Genomic DNA, 26,222 nt, shown 5'->3' with positions numbered 1-26,222 from the left:
CTCACCCCCACCCCCTGCAGGCCCCCCCAGGCCCCCTCCCAGCAGCTCCTGGCCTCAGCACTGCCTGGTCACCCTGGGTCTACTCCATCTCGGGGCTTCTCTCCTGAGTCAGCCCTCTCCCTGGGCTCAGACCTGAGGGTCTGACCTGGGAGGGGAGCTGAGCAAAGGTGGGGCTGTGGGCAGGGATGCCGGCCGACAGACCCCAGCCCCACTGCTAGGCACACCCCGGAGGGTCTCACCCTCCGTGCCCATCCTCCCACTCCTGTATGAGGAGGGCAAACCCACATCCAGGTTCCATCTGTGCCGGACTGCCCGAGGTAATGGGTCGGGGAGGAGGGCTGGCAGGGAGCAGGTTGGGGTGTCTCTTCCCGGAGCTGGTGAAAGTGTGGAGAGTCACTGTGCACCCCGCTTCCTATGGCCCAGCTTGTGGAGCAGGTGGTGAGGAGGCGATGTTCCCGGGATGAGCAGGACCCCAAGATCCAGGGTGCAAGGACCTCCCTGTGGGGCAACCATCGAAGTGCCCAGTGCCTGGCCTCTGAAGGGCAGTGAGGGGGGCGCCACAGAAGCCGATCTCAGCCTGGGCAGAGCCTGGAGCATTGGGCTTCCTGTGTGTCAGGCAGGTCAGGGCCAGGTGGCAGGGGCCAGGGCTGTCCACTCCCAGAATTGAAGGGGGCGCAGGCTCACGCAGCTGCCTGAACCCCGCAGAGTCTGGCCCCACTGTATCCTTCCCCACTAAGTCTCCATGGCCCCAGAACTGCAGCCACACTTGAGATTCTCAGTGCCCTGTCCATACTGTCCCCCAACTGGCTGCAGAATTACCTGGAACCAGCCTTTCTCTCATTTCATTGATTTATTGCATCCCTGAAAAGTTTCCTTCGGAACAGAGAGAATTTGAAGAATTATCCTGGAGATAGTGGACATCTCTGTATGTACCCTCACAGGGTGGGGCAGGGGCTTCCCTTTGAGGCTCAGACTGGGGCTGACTGCACCCTGCCTGCTGGCCCCCACCCCGTACGCCCCACCCTGCTTGCTCAGAGACCTTCCTTTCCTTTGCACAAAGGAGACTCAGGACAAGGTGTGACCTGAGCTGAACCATGTGCCACGGGGGCCCAGACCCCCCACCAGTGCCTGAGTCTGGCCAGTGAGAGGTGCCAAGTGCTCCTGGTGGAAGTCAGGAGACTCCCCGCTCTCTGCCTCTGGACAGTGCTGTGATGCCTGGAAGGTGGAAGCCTCTTTGCTCCCAGCTCAGGTGAAGCCAGCTTCTTAGTGGACAGACAGTTGGGTGCAGCATAAGTGAGTCCATGACAGGTGGGTCCCGGACAGAGGAGCCCAGGATGTGGGATGCACTGAATGTGGAATGCAAGGAGTTGTCTATGGGTTGGAGTACAGGACTCCTGTCGCCCAGAGCTCCCACAGGAGGCTGAGCTGAAAACCCGATTCTCACCAGCTGCAGTTCCTAGCGAGGACTGGTCCATGTCCACACCCCAGTCCCTGCTTTGAATGGAACACATGCCCAGTAAAACCTGGCACTATTTCAACATCAAGTCAGAGCCCCAAGGCTGCTGCTCTGTGACCTGACCTCTACGCTTGGGGTGGCACCCACAGCAGGTGTCATCAGGCTATTTCTTCCTCCAGCCCTGGTCCAGCAGCTTGCTGGCCCCTGGGGCTCAGCCTCCTGCCCCAACCCCTCAGAGGCCAGAGCCCACCTCCACACCTCCTAGTGTCCCTCTGCAGGCAGCTGGCATGGCCATGGCCCCACTTCGGTCCATCTCATTGGAAGCTAACTTCCAGCCGGGCCCCCTCGGAGTTGTGCTCAGCACAGGGATGTGTACAGCTTAGAGCAGCTTCCCAGGACGCCCTGTAAGACAGGGTCCAACAAGGCCACACACCTAATGTGCCTTTTATAGCCTGGGCAGCAGGGGCCCCAGTAACACCTTCCTGTTCTGCTTCTCCCCCTGATTGCAGCTCACTCCACAGTAAGGTGGTGTTACTGACTGAATGTGTGTTCCCCCCAAAATTCACGTGTTGAAACCTAACCCCAAGTTGTATTTGGAGGTGGGGCTTTGGGAGATGACTGAGCCATGAGGGTGGCACTCCATGAATGTGATTAGTGCCCCTACAAGAAGAGACCACAGAGCTCCCTGCCTCTCCTGCCTGCGAGGACAGAGAGAAGGCGGCATCTGCTACTGGAATAGGTTTTCACCAGAACCCGACCGTGTGGGCACGCTGGGCGTGGATGTCCAGCTCCAGGATGTGAGAAACCAGTGTCTGTTGTCTACAAGCCACCTTGTCTGGGGCAGCCTGCGTTGACTAAGATGGGTAGTTACCCAAGTATCCAGATCGTGACCACATGGCCACACATCAAGCAGGGCAGGGTCCCTGACAGCCCATGCACAAGGGCCACTCACCAGGTGCACTGCAGGTGGCCTGTCTCCTTTGTGCAGCTAAGAAACTGGGACCTGGGGGAGTGGGGGGGGGGCCTTGGGCCAGGACAATGGGAGTGTGCTGCCCCTTCCTGGTGACTGTGGTCAGGCCTCTCCAGGGGCCCAGAGGTACACGAGTCCAGGAGTTGACAGGTGACCTGAAAGCCCCAGCTCACCTCTCAGGATACTCGCTCTCTCTATAAGTGCCGGCATGTTTGTGAGTCCAACCCAGTGCAGTGCAACCAGACCCAGGGGAGTAAATGACCAGGGCCTGGCAGGGAGAGCAGATGGTGGGTGCTCCGGGGGAGGGAGAGAGGAAAGGTTCTGGGAGAGAGGACAGGTGAGCCAGGGGAGGGAGAGAGGGAAGGTTCTGGGAGAGACCAGGTGAGCCAGGCGAGGGAGAGAGGGAAGGTTCTGGGAGAGAACAGGTGATCCAGGTGAGGGAGAGAGGGAAGGTTCTGGGAGAGAACAGGTGATCCAGGTGAGGGAGAGAGGGAAGGTTCTGGGAGAGAGGACAGGTGAGCCAGGGGAGGGAGAGAGGGAAGGTTCTGGGAGAGGACAGGTGATCCAGGGGAGGGAGAGAGGGAAGGTTCTGGGAGAGAGGACAGGTGAGCCAGGGGAGGGAGAGAGGGAAGGTTCTGGGAGAGAGGACAGGTGAGCCAGGAGAGGGAGAGAGGGAAGGTTCTGGGAGAGAGGACAGGTGAGCCAGGGGAGGGAGAGAGGGAAGGTTCTGGGAGAGAGAACAGGTGAGCCAGGAGAGGGAGAGAGGGAAGGTTCTGGGAGAGAGAACAGGTGAGCCAGGGGAGGGAGAGAGGGAAGGTTCTGGGAGAGAGGACAGGTGAGCCAGGAGAGGGAGAGAGGGAAGGTTCTGGGAGAGGACAGGTGAGCCAGGGGAGGGAGAGAGGGAAGGTTCTGGGAGAGGACAGGTGATCCAGGGGAGGGAGGGAGAAAGGGTAGATGCAGGGAGAGAGTGCAGGTGCCTCAAGGGAAGGTGCTGGAGGGGGTGGGCAGAGAGAGTCAGTGCTCCAAAGGAGGGAGAGAGGCAAATAAATGCAGAGGGGGGTGGGGGGGGCAGGTACTCTGTGGGAGGTGGGAGGAGGGGGTGGAGTTGCAGGGAGGGGATGCTCCACTTCTAATCTCTACACATGCACCTTCACTGACGTCACATTCGTGGGCCCCCACCTCACAGTTGTACGAATTCCTTCAGTCTTCACTTTCTGAGAACTAAAAGATAAACTCCTCGCTTTGCCTTGGAAGAGAGACATGAAGTGTACATGCCCTTAGGTTTCTTGATGGCTACAGACTATTTGTAGAGGAAGCTCCTGGCCTCAGTTACCTTCTGCACAGATTGTGTTGCCTGCACCTGGGGTGCAGACAATTGATCCTTCCTGTCACTCCAAGCAGCTGGTGCTCAGTGTGGGACACCTGCTGGGCTCTGCACGGGAGGGGGAGGGGGCGGGTGAGCAGAAGCACTGGATACCACCCACAGGTTCTCTGTGCGGGAGACCGGGAGACCCGGACAAGCACAGCTTTCTCCCCATCACCCCAAGGAGGTGGAGTCCCCACCAATCGAGCGCTCAGATGGGTGACAGGAAACGAGTAAAGGCAGCTTTAACCTCAACGTGCACGAGGAGAGACCGAGGGCGCCTGGCGATCTGGAAAGACCACAGTGGCTTTGGGCAGCCTGCTGTGCACACACGGCTACAAATAGGCAAGGGACACACACACTTTAAAAGCAGGCGAGTCCAGCACACGTGGTTAGTCGGCCTGGGTGAGTGTCTGGGGAGGGGCCAGGATGACGAGGATTCCAGAGAGCCCCAGCCCTCCCAGAAAACACGTGGCACCAGGTGAGAGGGAGCAGAATGCTGTCCAGGCTGCCCCTGTGCGTCTAGGGGAGCTCAGAGCATCGCAGAGCTGCATCTGTCCTCTCCCCTGTCCTCTCCCCCAGAGTGAGGACTTGAGGACGTGCTGGCCTGGTCCTGGGGAGGATGGGCCTCTCACTAGCTCTCCTCTACCCAAGAGCTCCCTCTGTGGATCTGTGGGGACCTCACCCGCCTGATGAAAGGGCATTCTCTGCAGGCACTTCACCTGCAGGCTCCACCGTCTGCCCCAGGTTGTAGGTGGATGGGGAGTTTCTGGAGGAAAAACAGTGACCCCTCTCCTCTATGCCCATTTCACCTGGCTGCAGCCTGGTCTGGAGGACACCCCCAAGAGCAGCACAGGGGGCAAGGTGAGGGGGCAAGCGCACTGGCCTCCCCACTGTCTAGCAGGCGCCCCCTCCCTAGGCAGTGCCCCCCCAATAGGTAAAAAACAGACAAACAAAAAACAGAAGGGAGGGACCACAGAAGGGGGAGTAACCAGCAGGGCCTATGGGAACTCTGTATGTGGGTGTGAATGTTCTGTGTGAATGCTCTGTGTGTGAACGCTGTTTGTGAGTACTGTGAGTCTGTATAGATGCTTTGTGTCTGAACACTGTGTGTATGCTGTGTTTGTGAGTACTGTGTGTGAATGCCATGTGTGTGAACGCTGCGTGTGAACACTCTGGATGTGTGTGTATAAACGCTGTGTTTGAACACGGTGTGAACACTGAGTGTGTGAATGCTGGGTGTGTGTGAATGCTCTGTGTGTCTTTGTGTGTGAATGCTGTGTGTGTGTGTGTGTGTGTGTGTGTGTGTGTGTGTGTATGAACACAGAGCATGCGAATGTCCTCCTTTGGGTTAAGACAATGAGTGGGAGAATGACTCCTGGTGAGGAAGCTTTCCACACATGGTGCGGACGTGCTTTAACAGAGTGTGGCACACATGTGAGAAGAGGGTCCCAGCATGTGGGGTTTGGTGTCGTGTCCGTTCTCCCAAATGCTTGTCCACCCTCCCTAGTGGTACAGCTTGCGGGGAGAAGGGATTAAAGCTGCCACTCAAAGCCCCAAGTTCCCTTAGACAAGAAAACTCGTCAGGAGTATAAATAAACATGTGCCTTTCATGTATTTAGGAAATGAAAGCACATTCCAAGATGTTTATGCATCAAGTTGTTGTTAACTTCCTATAGAAAGAACTTCCACATTTTCTTTTTATTTCTTTCCCTTTTTTACGTTATTTTTATAGTTGACACTATTACAGATGTCCCTGTTCCCCCTCTCCCTACTCCCACCTTTGTCCACCTCCTCCCAGCCTCCGCTCTCCTTCCCTCTGGCCCTCACCACACGTGTCGGTGTCTGTGGGTTATGCATATATAGAACCCCCATGTTTTCTAAAATGCACCAGCAAGCTTTAGACATTTCACACTGCGATGTGGCTCAAAGAACCACCAAAACGCATCTCCTCAGAGCCAGTGATGGTGCGGAGCAGTGGCCAGTGAGGCTGGCTTCTCCGGTCAAGAGACTGCACTGCTAACCACTTTCTGAGGCCCTCCTCCGTGGAGCCCACGGGGGCTCCATGGAAACTTGGTCACAGGTCCTGCAGCGCGAACACACCCTCCCTGCAATCCCCATGCCACAGTGCTAAGTGCAACCAAGAACAGCACTTTGGGAAGAAAAAGAAAAGGAATGAGATTTCTATGCATTGCAGGTCCATATCTGTCCATGGCATAAAACCTGGAAGAAGCCAACGATTTGGGTGTTTTTGTTAAGTTTCAATACATCGGAAGTAAAGTGCACCAGTGTCAAGCCGAGGGTTCAAGAAACATTTTGCAAAACAAAACAAAAAGGAAAAAGGTGTCCTGATGCTTTTAAAAATTCAAATATTTATTCAATTAGTAACTGCACAATGTGCAGGTGTGAAGACGAGGCGCATGAGCCAGGGCCCAGTACCTCGCAGCGCGACAGTCAGGGAGTCCTGGTTGGAGTTCAGACAGGACAGAGCCCTGGAGGGACAGCCCCGCACAGTGTCCTCAGTGGCAGCCCCAGCTGACAGCAGTCCCAGAGCCGTCCACCCCCAGGCCGGCGCCCTGGAGTTTAGAGGAGTGCCCAGCTCAGCTGTCAGAGGGCCTCTGCTTCCTGCATGAGTCATGAATTTATAGTAAAGTCATAGTAGGTTCATAGAGTAAAAACTGGAGGCTAAGCCTCCAGTTACCCAGATTTGCAAATAACTCTGACTTGAAGTTGGCCTGTCAGTCATCATCACCTTCAATTTCCTCATATGTCAATCACATGTCACTACAGGTTCTTGGTTCCTATCGGTCACGCATAATTCACCCTGGACAGATACAGACTGAATTGATGAGAAGACCTGGAGGAGCAGAGGGACCGGCAGGGCCGTGGCTGTAAGAAAACTACAGGTGTCTGGGTTGTCAGGAGAGCACCCCCATCTGAGGTGAGGGCCCATCTCCGCGCTCCATGGCACCCCGTCCTGCCGGGCTACACCCAGTCCTCACGGCCACAGCTACCCACTAGCCTGCTCCCGCTTGACCACCCACCGCTGCTCATTTGTGAGAATGGTTGGTGGCTATGGTGGCTGTGAGGAAAGCGCTGGCTATTCTCAAACTTCTCTTTACAAAAAGATTGGGCGCCTGAAAATGCCAAAGGCTATCCTAAAAGGTCCAAACGTGACTTCCTCACAAACACAAGCACACCGTGCTCCCTGACAGCTGCTGCGGCCAGCGCTGCCCCACATGCCGCCACCGCCCGCCTCCCACCCTCCGGGAAGGACTCGCTCTCCCCACACCTCACCAGGAGCCCCGCCATTCACACCTCAGAGCAAATGTTCGGTTGTGCAGTTTTCTTTGTTTCTTCTTTTGTTTGTTTATGTTTTGAGACAAGGTTGGACTTACAGGCAAGTTTTCAGAATAGTACAAAGCACCCCAAATATCCTTTCCCGGAGACTCCTTCGAGTTTTATATACTGTTCCACTAACATCCCTTTAGCCTGGGGTCTGGGCCTGCTGTCCCCCCCACCCCCGCTCTGTTCCCATCCATCTAAAGTCCATCCTTGGTCCATCCTCGACTTCCATGACCTTGGCTTTAAACATTATAGCAAGTTATTTTTCAGACTGCCTCTCAGTTTGGGTTTGTTGGGTGTTTCCTCATGATTATTCATCTTCAGTAGGAATATGACAGAAGTGGCCGTGTGCTCTTCTCATGCACGATGTCAGCTATTCCTTTATTGCTGGGGTCGAAACCCAGGACAGTGTGTGCTGGGTTTCTCCACTCTACGTTTTTTACTTTTGTAATTCATTTGTATATTGTTGGGAGATAGGCCAAGACTATGAAAATCCCACTTCTCACCCCACTTGAAGCACTAATTTTAGCACTGTTGATGTTTCTTGCCTGAATTGTTACTACAATGGTTACCAAATGGTGAGTTTATAATTCACCTCTTCTACTTACAGTCCTCTGTCTAGAATCCTGTCTCCTGTCTGTTAGTCAGCAGTTTACTGTAAGGAGGAGCTTTCTCTGATCAGTGTGGACTATGGAATCCTATTTTATTCACTGGGTTGAATCCATTATTATCCTTCCTCTTGTTAATGTTGAAATTGGCCCAGATGTGGCCAGTGCAGCCCCTTCTGATGGCTCTGTGTCCCATGACAATCCGAACACAGCCTTGCTTTCTGGCCCGAATGTTCTTAGCTTCTCTTGTACTTTCCCTGCCCCAACTCTGGAAGGAGACAAACAAACAAACAACAACAAACACCCTTTTTCCTTTTAATGAATGGTGTCTGTATACCAAGGTCTGAATGTAAGTTGTGCTCACTGAAACTGGTGTCAGTGGACAGAGCTAGAACACACTGACATTTTATACACACATATTTATGTCTATATCCACATTTGTCAAAATCCATGATTTCACATCAATACCTGCAACTCCAACTCAACACCACAGGATTCAGTATAGAGTGAAATTATTTTTCCTTTAGTATTTGGTGGAAATTGCTTTAAAACTATCTGGGCTTAGATTATCTTTGTGGAAGATTTATAACTGATTAGGCTTCTTTAATGGTCATATGACTATTAAGGTTTTCTATTCTTCTTCAATCAATTTTAATAAGCTGTATTTCTAGGAATTTACTCATTTATGTTTTCAAATTTATTGGCATGAATTTGTTCATATTAGCTTCATATTAGCTTGAAATATTTACATCTTCTACCATTGTGTCCTTTCAACATTCTTGACACTTTCTCTTTCCTCCTTCATCAGTCTCACCAAATCTTTGCAAAATAACTCTATTGTATGTTTATTTTCTATTTCACCAACATCTTCTTTATTATTTGCTTTCTTTGAATCTCTTTTTGTTTGTTATGCTTTTCTAAAATCAAAACTACTAAACTAAATGCTTTGGCCATAAAATTTCAGCCGTCTTTTATATAAACACTTAAGGTTATTTATTTCTAAGTATTGTGTTAGTTGTATCCCACACATTTTGATTTGTAAATATTTTCTAAATTCCACCACATTTTCTTCTTTGAACTATGAGTTATTTGCAAGAGTGTTAATTTCCAAATATGAGGGTTTTCAAGTCATCTTTTCATTATTGATTTCTAGCATAATTGCATTGAGGCCTTACCATATATTATTCATTTTGTCTGTTGAAATTTATTGAGACTTGCTTTATTTACCAATCTGTTTTCAATACATTTACAAGTTTCATGTGGGCTTGAAAAGATGTAAATTCTGTAGTTTCAGACTATAGTGGTTAATGTATACCCATTAGATTAAGCCATTTTTGCATTGTTCAAATAGCCTATAATCTTTACTGATTTTTATTTATTTGATCTATTAAATACTGAGAGAATTATTTAACCTCTTTCTTTCTGATGATGAATTCATGTATTATTTTTCCTTATAGTTCTGTTGATTTTTGTTTTGATTTTTGAGGTTAGGTTATTAAAAGCACACAAATTTAAAATTATTTTATCTGCTTGATGAAATGAACGTTCTAATCATTATGTAAGGACACATGATTTCCAGTAATGTTTGTTACCCCAAAATTGATTTTTTGACATTAATGTGGTTTCATCAGATTTCTTCTGTTTAGGATCTCTCTACCCTCTCACTGCCCTGTCCTGTGGCCTCTGTGAACACACATAGTTGTCCACCATTATAACCCCAGCTGCTAGTTGGCATGCTGTAGTTAGTAACATGCTTGGAATTTTGTGCTTTCTATTCGCTCCACCCTTTTCATATCTTTTTTTTTCCTCCTTTCTTGTCTTTTCTTTTCGTTGATTACATTTCTCATTCCACTTTTCTCTCTCCACTAGTTTGAAAGTTAAATCCCATTTTGCTTGTCTTGATGATTATCATGGAAATTGTATAATTAGCTAATCAACCTCCAAGGGTAATTAATACAAGAATTGTTGGACTAACACACATCTCCTGCTCCAAGTATATATAATCTTATGGCTGGAATTTGTTTCTCTTTGTTCTTCCAATGTATTAGTGGTATTGCTTCATATAATTGGGGCCTGATGTACCCACAGTCAGTACCTTCTCATCTTCCTTCCTCCTTGCATCTCAGATCCACCTCCTGGAATTCCCTCCTTCACAATCCTCTTTAATGACGTTCTCCTTGGGTCCTCAGCTTCACTTAGTTTGTTCTCTGAGTATTCCTCAATGTTCCCCTGGCTCATCAACATATTTTCAAAGGTTTCAGATATTTTCTTGTATTCGGGGCTCTTATACTGGTAAGCAGGAGGACTGACTGGTTACATCTCTGCTAGACCCTGAATGCCAGGGGCGGGACTATGGCTCTTCTGTTTACTTGTGTTATCGCAGGTTGTTAATGCAGAATTCTTTCGGTCTGAATTCTGGCTGAGGCCCTGAGACATCAGGTGCCAACTACAGTGAGATTCCAGGTGACACAGGCAGGGCTGAAAAGCTTTTGGACCTGCCCACCTGCCATGGGGGTGAAGCAGACCCATCCAGCCCAGGTGCCTAGGGAACCAGGGCCATCCAGTCAGGGCTACAGGACAGGCGTATGTGGAATTGGGTGACAGAGGCTGAGCACAAAGAATCACAGGGACAGGAGGACAGTTTAACCACAGGGTACGTGAAGAATGGGGGGACAGTATTGTCACAACGGGAAGAATCTCCAGATTTTGTAATCTTTCCCTTCTCCATTGTGTTTACTGAGATGGCTCCCTTCTCCTTGGCACTTCTCTCCCAGGCATCAGGAGCACACATCTGTTACCCCCAATGATGCTCCCATCTGTGTGACTCGCTGGGGACGCCGGCAACGTGCCAGACCTGCGTGGACAGTGGACCCTCTGCCATCTGTGCGAGCTGCTTCTCCCTGCCGGGCGGGCACTGGTCCTTATCCTGAATGAGTGGGCGCTCAGGGAGGGCGGCCTAATTGACCACTCAGCCTAAGTGAGCGGGTGAGGGGCTTCTTGGGCCCACACATTCAGGGTCCACATGTCCTGGAAGGAACCCCTCTACACTCCAGCCCCACCTAGGGGGTCCTCAGGCTTTTCCTCTACCCACCTTCCCCCACATCGTCCCTCTCGTGAATGGTGAGATTTACGAGTGGAAAACTCTGCTCTTGGGTACAAGCAGAGGGTTTATAACTCGGAAGCACCATCCCTTTGCTCTGTGCAAAAACCAGTAAAATAAAATAAAGTAATCCCGCTGCCTTTTAAAAATTCATGAAAGTCAACACTAAACATTACTGGAAATTTTCAGGTCATTGTTACCCTTTGAAGATGAAACTTTCCAGTTCATGTCCTTCCCAAAGGTGACTTTTTATAGAAGCGGTAATGAAATTAATTCACCCACTTCTGAGTCAGGAAGCACAGATTAAGATCCAATTTTTATAGCTTGGCTTTTTTTCTAACTACTCAGTGGAAATGAATTGAGGAAAGCGTTTAGAATTTTCTCTACAATGTACATCTTGGGAAGCCTTGATAGAAAGGGTGCGCTGGCGGAATCAGGTTTGCTATTTCACTCAGTGGTGACAGTCTCGACGCTCCCACGGCGTCTCTGTGAACTTAGCAGCCAGGCCGGCCTGCAGCGGAGCAGGGAGCCGCCTCCCAGGCTCAGGCAGGGGCCCTGCCCCACTGGGGGCTGTGGGGTCGGCACGACATGGGACTGTCACTCTGCTTCTGTTTAAAAACTAGGCATTCAGGTGGACAGCTGGACAGTCGTCTGAACTCCTGGGAACAGCAGTCTTTCCAAGACTGCCAACCCTGGCCTGGCTGGGCACAGCTGGACTGGTCCAGATAGGGAGTGACCGGTCCCTCCCAATCTCTGGGCCTGGAGGTCTGGTCTTCATGGATGTGCCAGTGGAGGAGGGAGAACTGACCACCCCATCGGGCTGCCCCCAACCTGCCTGAGCTGTCCAAACAGCCCAGTAGCTGCAGCCATAAAACAGGTGCTTCCCAGAGGCGGGTCTGGCACCCCATGCGATGGCGCGCTGTCATTCTGTGTGACTTCCTCTACTTCTTCATCACATCACAGCCCCCCTAGAAAAGCACAGTCATCCTGCACAACCTGATAAGGCTCCGGGTCACCGCAGCAAACTGACCTCAGCACCAGGCGTGGGACCGGGGCCTGGTGAGGGGACAGGGCCTTGCTGAGGGGAGACTTGGGCACCGGGACATGGACACGTGCCCCCCACAGCCTCAGGCCAGGCAGAGGGTTCTGAGGGCTGGCGTGTGTCTGCAGCACGTGCTCTGCGTCTGCAGGGCTTCCCGGGGCCTCCCTCCAGGGACTCTCAGCTCCATGAACACAGCCCTCTGGCCCAGCAGTCAGGGCACAGTAACATCTACTGTCCCGGTTCTCAGAGTCAGGCAGCTTTTCCGATGAGACGCAATTCCTTCTTTCCATCACCCGTCCCCCAGCAGGCTTCCTGCGCTGCCTGGGGGGTGCTGCCCCCACCCCCGCAGTCTGCTCAGCCCCGACTGTATAAATTACTGTGCAATGTGTGGTTATAACACTCATACATGAGGAACGATGTGACGATTTTAACAATTACTAGACTAATTGGAACTATCTACCCAGCAGCCCCGGCTCAGCTGGGTCCAGGACAAGGAACCTGGAGCCCCACACCCAGATGACAGCAGCACTGCGAAGGTTTTCTCGGCTGTTTCACACATTTAAGTTTTTCCTATTCATAAAATCGATACATTTTGGTATGAAATTAAAATCCCTGGAAAGCGAAACAAAACCCTGGAACGTTTCCATGCAGAGATTCCTGCTGCTAACACACTCGCGTGTTCAACTCCAGGGCACTGGGGCCGGCCAGGGCCTACGGGAGGTGGGGAGGGGGGTGGCGAGGAGGGCCCCCCCCCCCGGCAGGGTCAAGGGACAATGCTGAGTGTTAATGCCATTCGGGCGCCCTCTCCAGCGTCCCCACAGCCAACACCCTTTACAAGGGCCATGTGAGGTGCCTGGAGCCAGCAGGGCCCCTGTGACAGCGGTCACACACACCCACGACGGACCCTCCTCCCTGAAGGGACACAGGAGGGCCAGTGGAGGCCTGGACAGGGCCCTGACTCCAAGTCAGAAAGCTGCCACACCGGGTCTCCTCCAAGCCCCCGGACCCGGCGGCCAGTGCCGAGCCCACACGGGACCTGGAACCACGCTCTCGAGTCCCCTCGGAGGCCCCACTGGCGGTGACTGTTGATTTTTAACTTTGAAAGGAGTGTGATTCAAAACCACTTGAACGGACATCACATTCAGCTTCTGATTGGAATACAGACGCCTAAAGCCCCTCACTCCACCTCACAACAAAGCACCGAGAGAAATTTTCAAGTTTGCAAGTTTTTGTGGGCTCATCAGAGACCCGAGGTCCCAGGGCAACCAGTAACCCAAAACGTAAGGAAATAAAGGCACTTCTGGGGACAGACAGGACATGAGCCTGATACTGTGGACACCGCGAAGGAGAATCCAGACTCAACTCAGACAATTCTGAATGTGGGCCCAGAACCCAGTGAGAGAACCCAGGCCCCTGGCAGTTATAAAGGCTGGAGACGGGAACCCGCTGTAGCTGCTTCTCCAGGGACCCCGGGGTGTTCACAGAGAAGAGGGGACTGGGCGGCAATAGCTCAGCCCACATGCCTGTCTAAGGTGTCCACGGGCATGAGTGTGGGGTGGGCACAGGCAGGTGGCCTGGGGAGGCACAGGAATGCAGGATACCCCAGAGGAGCCCCGGGCATGGCCGATAGCTGAGCCACCAGCGCACGGGACCACACCCAGCTCAGCACATCCCACAGCCACACAGCCTGTGTGCTCGGCCTCCCGGGGGCAGATGGCCCTTCCATGATGGGACATCTCAGCGCGGCTCGACATCAGCCCCACACCACCCACACGGGTCCATGTCCCGGAGCAGAGGGCGAACACAGACGGGTGGGCTTCACAAAGAGGCTGGGAGGAGCCGAGACCACCCGTGCAGAGATCTCGCACACAGAGTGGGGTCCTCAGAGGCCAGCAGGGGCCAGAGGATTTGGGGCTCCCGCTCCGTGAGAGGAAATGACGGCCAACGGGGCTATGGAGGAGGGATCGGTGATGCTGTCCAGCTGGAGTGCGAGGCGGACAGAGCTGAGTCCTCGGGAAAACGGCCCCGTCGCCGGGAGGAGCAGAGAAAGCTAGCGGCGGGCAGAGGCGGAGTCTCACCCCAGATACATCTCAGTACAAACTGCTCCCACTGCTGTGCAAAGTGGACAGACCTGCTTCACATGGTCCCAGGCCTCAGCCTTCACCCACTGTCCATCCTCACTGCAGCCCAAGGCATTTTGTTGAGCAGCATGAAGAAGTGCAAAAGTGGACGGCAGGCAGAGCAGAACTCTACAGTTTCCTGCAGTCCCCACCCGTCCCTGAAGTGACAAGCACACTTCTTTCTCAGGAGCTGAGCCAGGCCACATGGAGAATGAGCATGACCTGGAGCACCAGGTGTGGGGAGCACAGCCGGCACCCAGCACCGCAAAGCAACCAGGGGACCGGCCACCCAGCTCACTCCAGTCGACAGCAGGACGCGAAGCAGCTCCGCCTGGTCCCGGGAGCCCTAGGGTTGTGAGGAAGCCCCAAGGCCCCGGCAGGGAGGGAGGCCAAGGGTTGGGGCGGATGGGAGGGGTACTGGCTCTACCCCTCCCATCAGAGCTGTCTGGTTCGGCAGTCAGCGAATCCTCCTCTAAATGGTCACACAGGACATGAGGCACAAACTGTCCATCCAGCAAAGAGGGTGAACCCAGGTGAGACCCGGCTGGGCACAGGTGGGCACAGGTGAGAGTCCTACCTTGGAAGAAGCTCTTCACCCTGAGGTAACTGACGCTGAGACGCAGGACGGAGAGCTTGTCCAGCTTGGAGACAACATCTGGTGGAAAGGGCAGCAGGCTGGCCAGGTGGTCCAGCTCGGCGTTGAGGCGGTCGCGGTGCCGCTTGGAAGGGTTTGACTTCTCAGCCCCCACAGAAGGCTTCCTGTGGGGAAACAGCCAGTCAGACTGGGGTGACTCCGCCAAAGTCCATGGACCACACAGGTGGAGACCTGTCCCTGCTTAGAATGGAGCTGCCGCCGGGGAAAAAAAGTGCTGAAACAAACTAAAACTCACCCATTCCTAAGAGGTTCATGCTAAGAATCAGAAACTGCACCTCAGGGACTATATCTCATTACGGGGAGGAAGGAACAGAGAGATGAAGATCAGGTAGCCTGAGAACCTGGCTCGGTACAAGCTGTGCGACTCCAGCATGGTTCTTGACCTCTCTGTGCTAACTTTCCCAGAAGTGGGAGAAAGGCAGCTGGCTCTAGGCTGTATCTGCTCAGCCTCGTTCAGTAATTCCTGTGTCTAAACACGTGGCCTTCTTAGGACCTGGATTCCTTGCCCTGCAGTCCACGTGCAAGCGGCCTCTCTGGGCCTCAGTTTCTCCTCCACACAGCAGGGCTGAAAGGGATGAGGGGAGGATAGCTGAGGACCCTGGGCACCGTGCGCTGTCCCACCTACCCCTCCAAGGCCTGAAGTCAAGGGCTGTGCCTCCGTGCAGGTGGGCGGGGCCCTGGCTGCTTTCTCCCCTTGCCCCACAATAGACCAGCTGGCCCCTCAAGGGGGTGTCCCTTGTCCACCCCCGCTCACCCCAGACCCCCACCTGCCTCACAGTGACCTCCCTCTCTGCCCCTCTGGTCCCCTTCTTCTGACCCTATTTCCCACCTCACAGAACAGCTTCTCCCCCTTGTTCTTCCTAGATCTCGCCACAGGAAACCTTCTGCCCCTAAATGGCCGCTAAAGCTGCTGGGAGGGGCGCTGGCTCCAGGGCTGACCCCACCGCCATCCCCCCATCCACCCCCCGCCCCGGGCTCCCGCTGCCTCTAGGGGCTGGAGTCTCTTGTCCAGAAGTTCCTATTTTCCTAAGTGTGTTCACTTGTAAGCACACAGAAAGCGGGCCTTAAACAGGTCCATCCTCTTTGTTCTGTCTACAAAGTTGTCCCCTGTGCTGCCTGAGGGCCTCGGCCACAAGACCCACGGCAGGACCTGCAGCCCCAACTCCAGAGTCACTTTTTTGGTTGAGATATAATTCATATAACGTTAAACTAACTGACTTAACTGCCATCTGCTCTCCCTCTCCATGCGTTTGCCTGTTTGGGACATTTTTCATAAATGGAACCATACAATGTGAGACTTTGTGTCTGGCTTCTTTCACTGAACATCATGTTTTTAAGAGTCGTCCGTGGTGTAGCATTTATCAGGACTTCGTTCTTTTTAAGGCTGAATAATGTTCCTCCGCATGGATTTACCATGCTTAGTTCATCCCCTCGCCAGCCCAGGCACATCTGAGTCACTTCCGCTGGTGGGTATTGTGAATATGCTGCACAGACACCAGTTTTCACATGTGTGCTCCGTTCCTTTGGGCATAAACCCAGCAGGGGAGTAACTGGCTTGATATGTACTTCTGTGTTTAACTTTTTGAAAAACTTCCAAACTGTTCCCACGAGGGCCACACCACTTCATATACCCAGCAGGAGGGTCTCAGCTGCTCCACATCCTGCCCACACTTGTGATTTCCCCTTTTATTCTAATAGACATTCTCATGGGTGTAAAGTAGTATCTCAATGTGCTTTCGTTTGCTTGCCCTTAGTGAGCAATGATGTTGCGCATCTGTTCATGTGTTTGTTGGCAATTTGTGTATCTTCTTTGGGAAACGTCTATTCAATTCCTTTGCCCATTTTTAATTGGGTTATTTGTCTTTTTATTGTTGAGTTGTAGGAAGTCTTTATATATTCTACATGTAAGTCCCTTAGTAGATATATAATTTTAAAAATATTTTCTCCTATATCTTTGGTTATCTTCTTTTCATTTTCTGCCCTTCCTTCCTTCTTTCCTTCCTTCCTTCCTTCCTTCCTTCCTTCCTTCCTTCCTTCCTTCCTTCCTTCCTTCCTTCCTCTCTCTTTCTCTTTCTTTCTTTCTCTCTTTCTTTCTTTCTTTTCTCTTGGTCTTAATAAGGCCTCTACCCCAAAGTTACTCACACCACTAGCCATCACATAAGTACATAAAAGACTTCGTGATAAATCGAGCGGCCTCCAATGTGGACTGGTACTTGCTGGCCAGAGAAGAGGCCCACACTGTCAGTGAAAGACCCCTGAGGTGAGCCCAGAAATAGGGCCGCATCAAGGGCAGGTGTGGGGTCAGAGAAGAGGAGAGATGCCGGGTAATGGGCAGGAAGCCCAGGCTCAAATCTCACCTCTGTGTAGACCTGGGGGAGCAGTTACCCACCTGTTTCCCCAGAGAGCATGTATCTGAGAATGAGCTGAGCATGACTATTCTCCCACCCCCACCTCCATGGGGCACCTGGGGGTCAGGCTGAAAAAATGGGTAACTGAAGAGCTTGGCAATCATCACTCTGTTCCTTCAGAACACCTGGCTGCCCCCAATGCGGTTCCTCCACCCACCCCAGCTCCAAGGGCCAGGAACTGCCCATCCCCATCCAGGTGGGTGAGAACGGATGGGATAAGGGACACGTGGAGGATGCTCCAATCCCCTAGGACAGAGACTCAGCAGAAAGCGGTGGGGCCAAGGGACCCAGCACCACCAGCATAGGAACAGTGCAGGAGGAGTCCCGGCCAGCTCAGATGGAAGGAGAGTTACAAAGGAAGCATTGACACCAAAAATGTGAACTTCTTAGAATAAATCTAGCAAAAGACATCCCAGACACCTAAACTGAAACCATAAAATATTGCTGAGAAAAAATTTAAAAGACCTCAGTAACTGAAAAGAAATACCATGTTCATGGATTGGAAGACTCCATATTGTTAAGGTGGCAATGCTCCCCTAAGCTGATCTATAGATTCAATGTGATGTAATCAAAATTCCAACCGGCCTTTCTACAGAAATTGACAAGTTGATTCTACATTTGCATGGAAATGAAAAGGACCTAGAACAACCCATTAAAAAAGAAGAACGAATTTGGAGGACTTATCCTACTGATTTTCAGCCTTCTCTAAAGCTACGATATTCAAGATGGATTTGATTTTAGAGACAAGATAGAAACATAATGGAACAAAATAGTCTAAACAAACGCACATATATTTGGGCAATTCATTTGATAAAGATACTAAGGCAATTTAATAGGGAAAGAAAAGTCATTTTAATAAATGGTGCTGATTAACTGGCCATCCATGAAAATAAGTGAACATCAACCCTCACCTCACACTACACCCCACAATTAACTCAGAAGGGATCACAGACCTGAATCTACCTCCTACAGTATAACTTTACAGGAAAACATGTGAGAACATCTCAGTGACCCTGGGCGACCCAGATTTTTAGAACACACACACAAAATCATGAAAGAAAAAAAATTGATGAATTGACCTTCACGAAAAATGTTTAAATGTCTTTTGAAAGTCACCCTTACAAAGATCAAAAGGGAAACCCTAGAGAGGAAAAATGGTATTCACAAGAGCTTGTATCCAGAACACGCAAAGAAGTGCTACAGCTCAGTGAAAAGACAAGCAGTAAGATAGGCACATTGTTTAAGCAGACACGTCACCGGAGAAGGCGTGTGGCTGGCAAATACGCACCGGGAAGGTCCGCCACACCTGCAGTCCCTGGGGGGAGGCAGGTGAGCACCACAAACCCGGCAGAATGGCTGACGCCAAGGGGACGGTGTCCCAGTCGGGGACAGAGGGCAGAGCAGCCAGGATTGCCGCCCAGATGTAAACAGTGCAACTGCTTCAGAAACAGTTTGGTGGTTTCTTAAGAAGCTAAACACTCACCCCCTATATGACTCAGCGATTCCACTCCTAGGTATTTATTCAAGAGAAATAAAAGCACATCCACACCAAGACCCACACACGTTTAACGTTGCAGCAGCTTCGGTCGCAAAGGCCCCACACTGGGACCAGCCTGGGTGTCCATCTGCACGCGAATAAACGGACGTGGGGTTCCTATCTGGGGCACGACACTGATGCACAAACCATGGAGGCATCTCAAAGCCGCCTGCCCAGGGAAGGAGCGTGTGATTACATCTATAGAAACCTCCAAGAAATGCAGGCCAGTCTGCGGGAAAAAGGCATCAGAGGCTACCGGGACAAGGTACACGAAGGAATGGCAGGGAGACTCTGGGAGTGACAGGCGTGTCTGTGACCTTGGTTCCAGTGACGTTTTCACGGGTGTTTATGTAGGTCAAAACCGATCGGACAGTGCACTTTAAAATTCATTTTTTCATATATTTTTTATTGATTTCAGAGAGGAAGGGAGAGAGAGAGAGAAACATCAATGATGAGAATCATTGATTGACTGCCTCTTGCACGCCCTCTACTGAGGATTGAGCCCGCAATCCGGGCATGTGCCCTTGATGGGAATCGAACCCAGGACCTTTCAGTCCTCAGGTGGACGCTCTATCCACTGAGCCAAACCAGCTAGGGCTGGACGGTGCACTTTAAATCCATGCAGTCGAAGGTACTGCAGTTATAGCCCAATAAAGATGAAAAATTCAGACAACAGAAGGGAAGGCCCACCGCTCACTCCCCCGGTGAGCTCAAAGTGTCACCCCGCTGCTCCCAGAAGCCCTGGGGACCCAACAGCACCCAGGTCCACTCTCTGCATCCAACTCGAGGAAGCCTCTGAGGAGCAGGTTCTGCCCAGGAGCCGGACACTCGTGAGTCCAGGCAAATGCTCTCTCCTCTGTCCACCCCATGCTCCACGACTTTCTCACCCACACCTTCCAGGGGGAAGATGGGCACCCACAGACCCATCACCCACTCCAGAGGGCAGGGCCAGACCAAAGCCCCACAGCCCTCTGGCCTGGCAAGGAGGCCCAGGCCACAGCTGGAATACGGGGATGTAGCTCACACCCGAGGAGGGGCTGTGGGCTCGGGTGCCCTGCACTCAAACATCAAAAACAGAAGTCGTCTGGCCCCCAGTTTCCTGGAACACGTCCCTGTGGAGATGCTCGGCACGCACGCACACACCCAGCTGCTCCCCAGGAGCGTCTTGAATCCGAGTCTAAAACGCTCGATGCCGCTCACGTCAGTGAGGAAAGGACTGATTATTCACGAACAGTGTTAAAAACAACATTCAAACTTTTTAAAAGGAATCCATAAAAGTTGAGAAGAAATATTTGCAAAATTCTCTTATAAACACGAAACATTTCTAATGATGATGTAAAATTAACCACAAAGGAAAAGGTTCATGCATTCAACTTTATAAAAATTAAATTTTTCTGCACGGCAAAGAACACCATAACTAAATTAAAACTGGGGGAAAGTATTTGAAACACACTCAAGAATTAGTCTCCCTGACATACAAGCTCCTAAGGATCAAGAAGCACAGAAACATTAAAAACGTAATAGAAAAATGAGCAAAAGTTATCAACACAGTTCGCAGAGATGGAAATACAATGGCTCTTAAACCTCACTTGTGACTAAAGCATCCAAATACCAAAGCCTGAACCACACGTGTGCCCAATTGGGGAAGAGACACACCTTGACTGTGGGGCAGTGCGGTGACCTGCCAGTAGTGTCACAGGTGCCCACACCGCTGACTGAGCAGTCCCGTGTTAGGCATGAGTGTGCATGTTGGGCTGGGCCTTAATGTACCTTCTTGCCAGCTAATAACCTGCTACTGCTCCGTGGGTGCTGGCGGGAGGCACAAGTCTGCACCTATTGCCTTGCCCTCACCCAGGTGCACATCGCTCCATTCTCCAGCCGCCTTCCCCTGCAGACCACACCGTGCCTGTGTTCCTGGCACCCACCCCACCTAAGGCCTGTGGTCCCATGAGGCCACAAGGGCCACACGACAGACTCAGGTGGCAAATCTGCTTGCCAAAGTCCAGCCTCACGGGCCTTTGCTGCCTCTCCTTGGGGCTGTGGAGCCACACTGCTGACAACCTCACACAGAATCCTGCAGCTGCCTGAGGCCAGGGGGCGGTCAAAGAACATAGACCCACACACAGGCTGCTGACGGTGTGCACCCACACACACAGTCCACGCACATACGCAGTCGCTCAGAACTGTATTATACACATGCACACACAGCTGAATTACATACACACTCACACAGCTGTATTGCACACGCACACTCACACAGCTGTATTACACACAGCAGTATCACACACACACACAAACAGCTGTATTGCACACACACAGAGCCCCCCCAGCCGATGGCGGACACCTGCAGGACCCCTGTTGGAGGAGCAGAGGTAGCCTGTGGGCCACTGGGATGCCACTCTCTGCTGACACCCAGGAGGGCATCCCCTAAGCCCTGTTATTCCCGCAGCTACCACAGACCTCACACCTCTGTGGCCCAGAGCCCCACTGTGCCAGCCGCAGGCAGGCGGAGGGACTGTGAGCAGTGGTGATGTGGTGGAAGGGGGCCTGGAGCCGCCTGTGGCGAGGGTTCCGGAAGCTCCAGGCAGGGAGGATGAGCCCCCGACTCCTTCTATCTGTGGTGAGGCTCTCAAAGGAGCCCTGGGTGGGTCCCAACTGAGGACAGGGGGTCACCAGGGCACAGAGGGGGTTGGGTGCTCACCACTGACAAGGTGACATTGCAGCCCTCCATGGGGGCTTCTGGCCGAATAAGCGTCACTGGGCCTCACTTCACCTTCATCAAAGTCAGAGCAGCTGCAGCAGGCTCTACAGCGGTGGCCACCTACAGCCGGGCAGCGGCGGCCTCCTGCTGCGGGCCAGTGTGCACGCCCTGCCAGGCCTTCCAGGTCCCTCCATCCCTCAGGAAGCCGTGACCAAAACCTCTCCTGAAATTCACTTTGCCAGTGAAAGTGCACACACCGTTCCCCCTTCATCGGTGACAACCAGCAGAAAAAGAAGGTAATACGTTACTGTTTCTGGACGGGCTTCCTTCTCTTCCTCCCTGCGTACATGCACTCCCCCGGCGGGATCATCTTCGGCCTGGAAAAGAAGGGAGCACCTGGTTGGTCATGTTGAAGAGGCCCCAGGGCCCCCCAACTCCCCGCACCACCCAAGGCAGCAGTGTCAGCTGAGGACCCTGTGCCAGGATGGAGGTGTCGTGCTGCCCTGCACCCCATGTACAGGGGTTCCAACTCCTCCATCGCCACTCGAGCACGATGGCCCACGGCACTTCCAGCACAAGCCTGCGCTGCCTGTGCCTCCTCTCACTCAGGGCACCCCGGCAACATCTCCCCTTCGATGGGCAGCATCACATTCCCAGCCTGGCCCGAGGACCTGCACCCTACATAGAACACCCTGTGCTCTTGCCCCTGCCTCCCTCGGAAAGCCTTACTGTGGACAGACGTACTGGGCCTGCCCTCAGGACGCAGAAGCCGATCCACGTGGACCCGTGAGCAGGACGCACAGCCAGGGCACAGCGGCAGGCTCCGTGCAGGCCCAAGGCTGCGTGTCCTCCCTCGGTGGCCCCTGTGGTGGGTCTTCTTCCTCTTCCCATCCTCCCCCTAATGGCTCTGAAATCCGGGCCAATGGGCTTCCTCTTTTCTGTGCAAAATCTGTCACTTAGGCCACAGTGCGGGCTTCCACTTCGGTCGCTAACTCACAGCTGCACCAAGCCCAGCTGACCAAACCCGCCAGCCTCCACCAGCGCCGCTGGACAGAGGTGCCCCAATCCAAGCAGCGGCCCTAGGGGCAGTCACACTGTCTGTGCCCTGAGGCTGGTCAGCTTGTCAATCACTTCAGGCTTCTGCACAGCGAGGATGTCTGAGGCCTCACATCCTGCGGATATGACCACTCCTGTGCAATGGCCACTCAATGCCAGGTTCTGGGCCCACAGATGTGGAGAGGCGGTCAGGAGCCCTCACCTGGCCTCAAGCACCTGCAGCCTGGAAGAGGAGGTGGACTCAAACTCAGAACTTCCATCCTGAGCAGAAAGTGCCCTGAGAATATCAGGTATGTGTCATGGGCCCACTTCAAATACACGCAACACACTGTGAATATAAAGACATCAGCAGGTACAGTGGGTGGATGAAAAAGACACAGCATGCAAATGCTAATCAAAGAGGCTGCAGTAGGTGCATGAGTATCTGGCAAAGTAGACTTCAAAAAGGGGATATTCCCAGGGACAAAGAGGGATATCACATGATGACAGACGGTTCCGTTTTCCAAGAAGACACAGCAATCCTAAATGTGTGTTCACCTAACAACACGGATGCTTCAAAATACATAAAAAGGTAATTCATCAGAGACTGCAACACTGCTCTCTCAGTAATTAAGACAATGAGTAAACAATGCCAACAGGATATGGAACATCCAAACAACAGACATGAACGAATTGGAACTTACAGAACACTCCATCCAACAACAGCAGAGTACACATCCTATCATTCATCAGCACAGATTACATTCTGGGAATTAAAACAAATTTAAAAGAATAGAAATGATATGAAGTATATTTGCTGACAATTATGGAATTAAACTAGAAAATATATCAAAAATTCCAAAATGTTTGGAAAGCAACCTATTTCTAAATAACCATAGGTCAAAGAGAAAGTCTCAAAGAAATTTAAAAGTCTTTTGGACTAAATGAAAATAAAAATACAACATATCACACTTTGTAGGTTACAAGCTGGGCAGTACTTTGATGGAAACTGATAGCATTAACCATTTATATTAGAAAAAAGTCTCAAATCAGTAATCTAAGTTTCCACTATACGTAAGTAGAATAAAAGAAATCCTAATCAAGCAGAAAGATGGGAATAATAAAGAGGAAACAATCAGTGACACTTAAATAGAAACATGGATAAAAATCAATGAAAACAAAAGTTGGTTCCTTATAAAGATCAACAAAATTTATAAGCCTCTAGCCAGACTGATCAAGGAACAGAGACACACAGATTACTAATATCAGGAATGAAAGAAGGGACATCACTATAGACCCCACATACACTAGAAGGAAAAGAAGAGAATACTGCTATGAACTTAGTTGTGCCCCCTCTGCGCCCCACCCCCTCCCCCACCACCAAATCCATAGGCCCTAATCCTCCATTTGACTATATTGGAGACAGCACTTCTCAGGAGGTAATTAAGGTTAAATGGGGTCATGAGATGGAGCTCTGTTACCCTGGTAAGAAGAAAAAGAACTCTCTCTTTACCATGTGAAGGTGGCCATCTGCAAGCCAAGAAGATGCTCTCACTGGAAACCAAATCAGATGGCACCCTGATCTTGGACTCCCAGCCTCCAGAACCATGAGAAATAAATTTCTATTGTGTAAGCTGCCCAGTCTACAGTGCTATGGCAGCCCAAGTTGACCAAGACACATACTATATCCACAAACCCAACAATTTAGATTAAATAGACAAATTCCTTGAAAAACACAAACTACCAAAACTCACTCAAGAAAAAATAGATAGCATGTTTAGTCCTATGTCTATTCTGAAAACAGTGGTTTCACTGGTAAATTCTACCAATTTAAGGGATAAATAATACTAATTCTCTGCAACCTCTGGCAGAAAATGAAAAATAAAATAAAAAATTTGCCAACTCATTTATAAGTTCAATATCACCCTGATACCTAAAAGCAAAGACATTTCGAGAAGAGAAAACTACAGACCAATATCCCTCATGAACAGCCCATCCATGAAGAAAATGACACCCGGGCACAATCATAATCAAATAATCAGCTATAAATAGAATAATCGTTAAAACAGTCATTGGGCAGAGAAACAAAGATGAGAGTAACAGCAGATGCCTCATCAGAAACATGCGTGCCAGAAGACAGTGGGGCACTAGCCTGAAAGCATGGAGAGAAAAAACTCAGACCTAGAATTCAACACCCTATGAAAATACCTTTCAAAAATGAAGGTGAAATAAAGACTGTTTCAGACACATGAAAGCTGAAAGAACCCAGCTGACCCAACTAGAAGAAATGTGAAAGGGTGTCTTCAGGCCAAAGGAAACCGATACCAGATGGTAACATGGAACACAGAATGGAACACAAAGCACGGATTTGTTCCTGCCATTAAATATCTTTAAAAGATAATCGACTGTTTAAAAACAATGATAACACTGTATCATGGCTTTATAACACATGTAAATGTCAAGGGTGTGGCAAGGATAGCACAGAGGCCAGGAGGGGAAGTGGTGGGGGTAAGGGTCCTACACTACCCCTGAAGGGGCAGAAGGTAGCCTCCAGGCTCCACACTCACCCTCCCTGCCTGACCCACACGGATGGGCTGCACCCCTCAAGCATTTCTTCTTTGAAGTTAGCACAATGTGCAAAAGTGAGGGGCTTCGCGTTCTAGTGCTTCTGATCTTTCTGTGTGTTTCTGCTCACCACTGCCAGAGGCTGGGACCCAGTGAACTTCACCAACCAGGGACTGAACAATACCTTCTCCAAGGAGCCTGAACCCAGGTTTGGGGAGGGTCTTTCACATCTAAGTGTGCTCCTCAACTTGCTCAGGCCTGGAGAACCCTTCAGGGTCTCTTTTCACTGTTGGAGCTAGTACTTACTTCTTTATATTTTAAGTCTCTCAAATCACACACAAAAAGATTAAGGGTATAAAAAGCTAATTTTTTTAAAGTGCACATATTTCAGAGACACATACTAAAACACATATGAAAGAAATAAAATGTCAGGGATTTGCTTCTACAACGAGGGAGCAGAGTGGTGTCTGAATGGAATTGGATCAGCTAATATGGGTGGTTGGCCATCTATGCTGGCTGAAGAATAACTTGGGCTCATTAGAAAATTGTGCCCACTTTTGTAAAAGATGTGAAAAGATCCATAATAACTTTTCAAAGCACTAAAAAGAGAGAAAATGTGCCATAAGAATAGGCATACTGCAGTCGACTGGTTTTCAACAAGGGTGCGAAGGCCATTCAATGGGGAAAGGACAGTCTCTTTAACAATGGTGCGGGGACAACTGGGTATCACAGGCCGGAGAATGAAGATAGACCCCCTACCTGACAGCATATAAAAAAATTAAGCAAAATTAGTTAAAAGACCAAAGTGTAAGAGTTAAACCATAAAACTCTCAAAGAAAACATAGGGCTGCATCTTCAGGACCTTAAATTTGGCAACGGATTCTTAGACGTGTTATCAAAAGCACAAGAAAAGAAAAAAATAGACAAATTGGATTTCATCAAAATGAAGACTTGTGCTTTAAAGAACAATCTCAAAAAAGTGAAAAGACAGCCCAAAGAATGGAAAAAAACCAGTTACCAATCATATAACTGATAAGGATCTAGTATTCACACTATACAACGAACTCCTACAACTCAACAAGAAGACAACAACCCAATTTAAAAGTGGGAAAACAATTTTAATACATTTTTTTCCAAAGAAAATATAGAAATAGTACACAAACACATGAAAATATGCTAAACACCATCAGTCACTAGGCAAATGTAAATCAAACCCCTCTATAAGATACCAGGTCATATCACTGGGATGGCTATAATCCAACAAGTCTTGCTGGGGCTGCAGAGCAATTGGGACCGTTGTGCACTGCCAATGGGAAT

At 50.8% G+C, this 26,222-nt stretch overlaps 1 protein-coding gene across 2 annotated transcripts in view; it reads right to left on the bottom strand.

Moving 5' to 3' along the window:
• AHRR (aryl hydrocarbon receptor repressor) overlaps positions 1 to 26,222 on the bottom strand; it is a 72,286-nt gene that overhangs the window by 42,340 nt on the left and 3,724 nt on the right. Inside the window, exons 1-3 of one of the 2 annotated variants that reach the window (XM_059694606.1) lie at positions 22,564 to 22,682; positions 21,614 to 21,682; positions 14,582 to 14,763 (exon numbers count right to left, since the gene is read on the bottom strand). In XM_059694606.1, coding sequence (XP_059550589.1) covers positions 14,582 to 14,763; positions 21,614 to 21,675 — 244 coding nt within the window. In that variant the 5' untranslated portion in view covers positions 21,676 to 21,682; positions 22,564 to 22,682. Of the gene's footprint in view, positions 1 to 14,581; positions 14,764 to 21,613; positions 21,683 to 22,563; positions 22,683 to 26,222 lie in introns of those variants that run through there. The other variant, XM_059694607.1, reaches the window with a different exon arrangement.

The sequence above is a fragment of the Myotis daubentonii genome, chromosome 4, assembly GCF_963259705.1.
Source record: "Myotis daubentonii chromosome 4, mMyoDau2.1, whole genome shotgun sequence".
NCBI lineage: Eukaryota > Metazoa > Chordata > Mammalia > Chiroptera > Vespertilionidae > Myotis > Myotis daubentonii.
This window is presented reverse-complemented; position numbering and strand designations above follow the sequence as displayed.